Source organism: Scomber scombrus, chromosome 17 (assembly GCF_963691925.1).
Source record: "Scomber scombrus chromosome 17, fScoSco1.1, whole genome shotgun sequence".
NCBI lineage: Eukaryota > Metazoa > Chordata > Actinopteri > Scombriformes > Scombridae > Scomber > Scomber scombrus.
In genome coordinates, this window is record NC_084986.1 from 11812789 (window position 1) to 11820701 (window position 7913).

Sequence of the window (7913 nt, forward strand, 5' to 3'; positions counted from 1 at the left end):
ACACTACTAAAGCACCATATCAAACACATGATACACACTTTAAAGTGACATCCACATTTTTAAAGGACAAGCACTACTTCTCCAGAGCAAGGAACATTAAAAATGACTCTTCTCACCCTGATCACCTCTATTCAGACTCTTGAATAGTTTCTTTCCCAAAGCCATCCAGACTCTCAGTAAACACACACACTAACTCTAAAACCCACACTTAAAAAATCCTCTATTAATATATGTGTGCAATATATTATTAATATATTATTATTAGTGCAATTGCAATATTTTATCTGACACTTGCACTCACAGTAATTTATTTTTTTACTTTACCGGCTTGTCTTAATTTTTACCTGCCTTTGTTTTTTTGTGTTTTTTTAAAAATGTTGTATAGTTTTATGATGGGTCATGATTGATTATGTGTGATGCTGAACGTATGTATCTAGTAGTTTGTTTAAATACCACTGTGATGAGCACTCGCAATGTCATTGTATTATGAATACATTGACAATAAAGGCATCTTATGACAAGTTCAACATTTTTCTAGTCTCTCTTCTCAAGTCTTGTGAGTCAATAGCCAGGTGCCCGAATGAACATTGCCACATGTTTTTCTTACTGTACTCATTCCTCCTGTTTATACTGGCCATTAAAAGATCCCTTCATAATGCATTTACAATGTAAGTGACGGGGAGTAAAATCCACAGACATCCTCATGTTTAAAAATGTATTTAAAAGTTTATTTAAAGGTAATATGAAGCTTCAACTTTTAAACTCCATCCAAACTAATCATATCAAGTGGATATCTTTCAACATTACAGTGCCAAAGTCCCTCTTTATGTTACTGTACTTGCACCGCAGCTCAACAGGGAAACACAAAGAGGGAATTTGATACTAGAAAGACTGTAAATGTGTCAGATATTCGCTTAATGTGACTCAGACTGCTGAAGCCTCATAGAAGCTTTCGGGTGAACGTTTAAATTCATGAAGAGTGTCTTTTACTGGCCAGTACGAACAGGAGGAATGATTACAGGGAAGAAAACCTCTTTCAGTCTTCATATGGACACATGGCTGTTGTTTTAGGACAGACTTGAAAAACTGTGAACCTATCCTTAAAGCTCCCCAATCTTGAAGCCCTGTCTTAAAGAGGGGCATGTTTGACCTTCAAGAGTATAAGAATGCTATATCCATTCCACAAGAGAGTGGGGGGACCAGCAGTTCATGTTTGCCCCAGGCACAAATCCCCCATTCTTTTTACAAACATTGATCTGGCTGTCCAAATAAGATGCTTGCTGAGTAAAGTATATAAACATTGCTGCTATGTGTTATTACAAAGGTGGATTGTGGATTTTCCATGATAGCTATCCCCCCCCCCCAAAAAAAAAAGCCTGCCCACTTCACTTCAACTTCAACAGATGTCTCCCTTGTTGTGAAGGGTTGAAATGATTGAGGATTGAAGTGAGGGATCCTAAATCGTTAGTGATCTTTGTCTTATCATTGGCTCTTTGAGCTGTGTGACTAGATTACATCCCTGACAATCCATGGCTCATGTAAACATCCATGTAGGGTGTTAGTCGACCTACTCACATGTCATGACTGTGTTTGGTCATTTAATATTTTGAGTTTAACTTAAAAATAATTTTGAATCTTGATCTTTCTTTAGTTTATGGAACATCTTGTGAGAAATACCCCACCCTATTTAGGATTGTCCCCTTGTATCCCATCTGATGCAATGTCTTGGTATGTTGCCCTGCTGATGCTACTGCTCTGTAATGCTGTGGGAAGTTGCATCAGCCGGCTCAATACTGAACAATATGGAAATATCTTCAGAGATTGACAAGATGGCTGCTCCAATCATACGTTTAGTCAGTTAAAGGAGACAGTTCATTGGCCAATCGTGAGTAAAGTTTTAGCCTATAGTGTAACGAGTTTGGCTTTAAAGTCCCGCCTTATTCGGCGCACACGAAATTTGATTGGGTGAAACGCGACAACAAATAAAATCTCTTAATTACTATTGGTCAGAAGCAGTGACGTAAATATGCCCACCCTCACGTCCGCATTATAAGAACATCGCTAACTCGCCTCTTGTTATCGAGGAAACCATTCAATCCACCGACACTGCTCGGCTACGACTAGACTACCAGCTAGTTGTTTTAACACTAATATTTAATCAGGCCTCTATCGTTTCATTTGTTAGTCTTAAAGTCGCGTTTACCTCGACCGGCTGAACAAGCTGGTCAAAACGGGTTTTGTTATTTTTAATAGGATCTGAAGGGCCTAACCGGCCGCCATGGATTTTTAAGGCGTAATGCGGCATCTGTAATGCAATGGCAATGCATAGTGCAAGGCAAAAAACTGCGAAACTCCATCTTCGCAACTGCTAAGCAGTTGGGCTCCAATACCGTCCGCGGTATACCAGCGAGCCAACCGGTACCTCTGCTCCTGGACCGGAGGAAGCTCACGTTAGCTAGCTAGTCACCTTAGCTTAGCATTGTGTTAAGAGAGAGAACGTGATCCATAGATTCATTTTAACGCCGTCTACACTACCCAACAAAATGAAGCCTCAAGACATAATCTCCGCGAAGAGCAGCCTGTGGATCTTCGGGTACGGGTCGCTGGTGTGGAAGCCCGACTTCAAGTACAAGAGGAGCAAAGTGGGTTTCATCAGCGGCTACAAGAGACGCTTCTGGCACGGAGATAACTTCCACCGTGGAAACGACGAGCTGGTAAGACTAAGAGTGTTTTGTTTACTTTGGCACATGATGTTCTGCTTGTGTTGGTGTTAAACCAGCCGATGTGAAGCTGCTGGTTAAGGCCTGACTGACAGGCGGTGTCCATGACGACTTACCCATTTTTTCCTCTTCTCCTCCTCCTCCTCCTCTCTGCAGCCCGGAAGAGTGGTGACGCTCATTGAGGATGATGACGTAAGTAAAGGTTCCTGTTGCTTCCTGCTGGTTTTTGTAGTTTCTAAGCGGCAGGTTAGAAACTACAATGCAGCTCCAAGTGTTATTTCCTCACTGAATCATATGTCTTACTAATTTTTTTCCCTTCTTTTTTTCTTGTCACAGGAGAGCACTTGGGGTGTGGCGTTCGAGGTGACAGGCGCTCAAGTTGAGGAGTCCCTGAAGTACCTGAACGTGCGAGAGACAGTCTGCGGTGGCTACGTCACCAAGATGGTTGATTTCTACCCCGAGGGGGAGGGCCAGTCTCCGGTTCAAGCGCTGGTGTACATCGCCACTGCTGACAACGCCCTCTACCTGGGGCCAGCCAGCCCAGAAGAGATCGGTGCCCAGATTGCTGTGTGCAGAGGGAAGACGGGCCACAACATGGAGTACCTGCTCCGGCTGGCCGAGTTCATGAGGAAGAGCTGCCCACAGGTGGAAGACCATCACCTGTACTCCATCGAAACAGCGGCCCTGACCATGATGTCCTATCTGTTGGCAGCCCAGTAGCTTGTACCCTTTGTCTCCCTAGCTTATAGTGGATGAATACACTACACACATAAGTACATACACAACACTGAGGCTTTTCATCAGTCATGTATTCCACCTCTGTTTTATGTTAACAATATATTCATGACTACCATGCAGTGTAATTGAATCCATTGAATGCTACTGAAGTGATATCAAAAGGGAAGCATCACTGAGTTGTTTTTTTTTTTTTTTTTTTTGAAGGATTCTGAAGCATGACCTCATGTTTACATTGTAATGTCAAAACTGATGCATTAGTACATGAGTTGTAATAGCAGTAAATTGTTGCTTGTAAACATCGTTGCAGTTCTGTGTCATAAAAAGATCATCAATGCTTTTTTATTTGCACAGTTTAGATTCCGTCCAGACATTTTCAGCAACTAATTGTGATAGTTAAACCTGTTTGCAATTCACCAAACTGCTGCTGTGTTTTTTTTTTTTTTTTTTTTTTTTTTTTAAAGTTGCTGGTAACTTTTCCATTCACTGTAAAGGCAAATAAAATATTTTAAAAAAGCACTTTTATTGTTTGTGTCTTGTGTGAGCAAATGGGATATCTTTCTTTAATCTGGTGCCAGCAAACATCTTTAGCTGATCGTATCAAAGATTTGATATGGCTTGTTAAATTACATTCCTTGGATCACTCCCAAGTAAAACTTGTACATGTGGGCAGAAGGAAATGGTACCTCCCTCTTTTTTTAATTAATTTATTTTTTTTAATGTGGAACATGGAGTATGGTGTATTTGCATCCATGTGTGGAAAATCCATGATGGCTGACTTGCAAAATTCAGAAAGCATGACCAAGATCATCCTGTTAATCAAGATGTATCTGAAGTATTGCTTCAAGAGGGGGGAAAAAGCAGAAAATATATTTTTCTTTGTCATTTGAGCTTTTCTAAAAAGGTAATACTGCTAAAAATGAAATCTAGGACGTTAAAAAGAAATTCACACTTTAGTTGAAATTGCTTCAAACACAAACTGATGTTATAACCTGCAGTAAAGGAGACACTGTTTTATTTTGAGGGGTCATAAGCTAAAAGGTTTGGAAACCACCAACCAAGACAGTTCTACATATCGGTGGAGAGATTTCATATACGGATATGTCGTCTGCGTACACGTGCAACATTGACAGCCACGCTGTACATGCCTGGGGCTCGTTCCAGGAAACAGGCTTACAGAGTTACACTTGCCTAGATTACCTTTCTTTCACCAGTTACACTTTAACTGGGATGCAGGTTTTACTCAGCAGCATTATCCAGATAACACAATAAACCAGCTTTCTGGAACAGCTCCCGGGACTACACATATACAAACATACATTAGACACTCCCAAACATTGGCCGGAGCAGCTTGTACCTTGGACAGGATTCAAGTCAAGAGTCTATCTAGGTGCACAGGCTTATATAACTGCTGGCTGGGAACAAGCCCAGACCTGGAAGTCCTGTGTTTACAGTCTGCTCCGTGGTCATGTCAGAGTGCACCAGGAAGAACACGCTGAAGGCACTCATCTAGATGAAATCTTACTGGCCCGGCACCAATCCATGTAAAAATATACTGCTGTGAATTCAGGTGCACTTTAAAATACTGATGTCCCAGACCTTTGCCACCCAGAACATTTGAAATAGATTGCCTTGATAGGGTTGTGTGAGGGGTGCTAAAGTTAGTCAGGCCAACATGTTATGTATGATGTATCTCTTAAAGGGTCAGTTCACCTAAAATTAGAAAAGCTCATCCCTAAATTTAGGACTGTTTAAAAGTAATGTTTTCCTGTAAAATTTCTGCTTGTGACTCAATACAATGGACCTAAATAAAAGGTAGTTTGTGCCGCTCAAAGCATTGAAAAACTACATCTGGAAAACTCAGCAGCAACATGTCTTTCCAAGAACAATGTCCCAGTTCCTGAGACCTCACTGTCAACAATTTTCATAGGGACTATTTCTTTGTAGAAAGTAGTTCCAATGAAAACTCCACAGCGAGGTCCGTGGATTATCTACAGTATATTCAGGGCATTGTTTCTGGAAAGACATTTAATTTTTGAATGTTGGAGCACCATAAATGAAATTAGGACTGCCCAGGGAGGTCTTCCAAATCAGATTATGTTTTTGGAATGTTGTCTAAAAAATAGAGAACCACAGTGGTGGATGAGGTACTAAGATCCTTTACTGAAGTAAAAAGCATAAATCCATCAATAGAAAAATGCTCCATTACAAGTAAAAACCCTGCATGAAAAATCCTGTTGAAGTAAAAAATACATAAATAGCAGCACAATGTAGATACAGTATTACAGTGAAAGTAGTGGTTTTGTGCCTCTGACTGATATATTATTACATATGACATCATTAATACTGAAGCATCAGTCTGCAAGCAACATGTTACTGTTGTAGCTGCAGGATGTTGAGGTAGTTTGAACTACTTTACAGTTAACTAGTTTAGTCCAGTGGTTCCCAAACTAGGGGTCACACCCCTTCTAAGTGATAAATAATAAACCAATCTGAGGAGTCGTGAGATGGTTAATGGAGAAAAAAAGAATAAAAAACTAAGTTCTGATAGACAAATCTGTTTCCATTTTTTGGACATTTTCTGTAGTCTTTGAAATTGGTTAATATTGGATCATTTGAACATTTATTGAAATGAAACCATGTGAGAAGTTTAGAGTAAAATCACTATTTGGTGGAGCTGTTAACAACTTACAGACATCTGAAATGTGACCTTGACTACACACTGCTTTTTGTAAGTCGTCAAAAGCCGAAAAGGTTGGAAACCAATGGTTTGTTCTTTAACGATGAGTTGTATTTTAAAAGGTTGTTATATTATCAATTGTGTCAAACCTTCATTATGAAAAGTAACTAAAGCTGTCAAATAAATGTTGAGTAGAAAGTACAAACTAAAAAGCAGCATAAAATGGAAATACAATTACAAGTATAATTGTACTTAAGTGCAGAACTTGAGTAAATGTACTTAGTTACTTTCCATCTCTGTAACTGTGTGTAGTGTTTTTCAAACACAGAGAGCAAAGCAAAACATGTTGTTGTAGTTTGCAGATTTGGTGCAGGGATTTAGTTTGGCCTTCAGGTTTCAGTGACTGTTGAGCCTCTGCAAGCATGTTTCTAAAACTCTGTGATTACAGGTGTCAGAGGGGAGAAGTCTGAGACTTGAATCTCATCAACAAAGAATAGCAGACACTTTACAGGGTATTTGCCAAAGTCAGCATAGTTATGGTTTCAAAAAGCCACAGTTGATTCAATACCTCTGTGATAGTCTCAACAAAAACAGTTTTTGAGCTTCATAGAGCTGATATTTATAGCAGAAACATATCTGAAGCCACTGCACAACGTTGTATAACTTGTGGTAAGAATCTCTGAGCAACAGAGGAAAGTGATATGGCTTGATGAACTGTTTCTTACCCTTGCAGTGCATGCCAAATGGTGCTCTTCAGCTGACGGATGTCATTTTATCCTGGATGTGATATATGAGCATCCATCTCATTATTACCTCTGGTGACCCCTGTGTAAAGCCAAGGAATAAGAAGCCTTTTTCCAGAACTGGCCACAGCAGCTTCCTGAATATCAGGACTAAGTCAAACTCATGATATGGCCTCTAGGACCAGTGTGTAGAATGTAGTGGCATCTAGTAAAACAATCATAAGTATGATTTCAATAGTGTATAACCACCCGAAAGCAGTAATTGTTTTTTCTCAGAATCAGCACTTTATATCTTCATAGGGAACGGGTACCCTTACACTTAGGCTGCCATGTTGCACTGCCAGGTTTCTACAGTAGCCCAGAATGGACAAACCAAACACTGGCTCTAAAAACAGCATTTCACATTTTTCTCAAGTTTCACAGCCACTACAGATTCTCCTACATGCTTGAAAGGAAGATGATGAGGGGAGGGGTATTCAGTAGACAAGTGCAGCTTTGCTCCCTATTTTACCCATCTTAGTTGATTAGTATGAGTGCACAAAGTTTACTTATCCCTATACTACTGTCATGAACAACAATGCAGATTTAAAAGAAGACTACGCAACTTTTCCTGACTAGCGGCCACTGTGGCCACAAGTAACATTTACAGGTAAATGGCAAATTTTGAAACTCAGAGTAACAAAATCACAAGTAGAGAAGAATCATAAAGCAAACTGAATGATGACTGTTTGTTAGCAATGTGTAACTTAAAGTCCGTGTAAAGTCAATTCATTGATTTACTTCTAAACATATTATACATGTTGGAAAATGGTTACAGAAAACATGTGAAAAGGCTGATAACTATGCAGTACTGAATTGTGGAGATAGAGCCTCACCCACCCATTTTTCCTGATTTTCTGAGCCTGCAAAAAAGGGGTACCCCGTGACGTAGTGGTGTACCTGCGTGACCTTGGTCCCTCCCTTACTATATAGTCTGCTTTCCTCAGTGGTTAACCTGCCTAGTGGCGAGTTATTGTTAATATCTAACACTACTAG

The 7913-nt window shown here is 40.0% G+C and overlaps 1 protein-coding gene across 1 annotated transcript; it reads left to right on the forward strand.

Annotated features, from left to right (window-relative positions):
* Positions 1 to 2065: 2065 nt before the first annotated feature.
* On the forward strand, positions 2066 to 3974 carry chac1 (ChaC, cation transport regulator homolog 1 (E. coli)). The gene is made up of 3 exons (XM_062437218.1): positions 2066 to 2714; positions 2877 to 2912; positions 3057 to 3974. The coding sequence occupies exons 1-3, from the start codon at positions 2544 to 2546 to the stop codon at positions 3438 to 3440; spliced, it is 591 nt and encodes a 196-aa protein (XP_062293202.1). The 5' UTR covers positions 2066 to 2543; the 3' UTR covers positions 3441 to 3974.
* The last annotated feature ends 3939 nt before the right edge of the window (positions 3975 to 7913 follow it).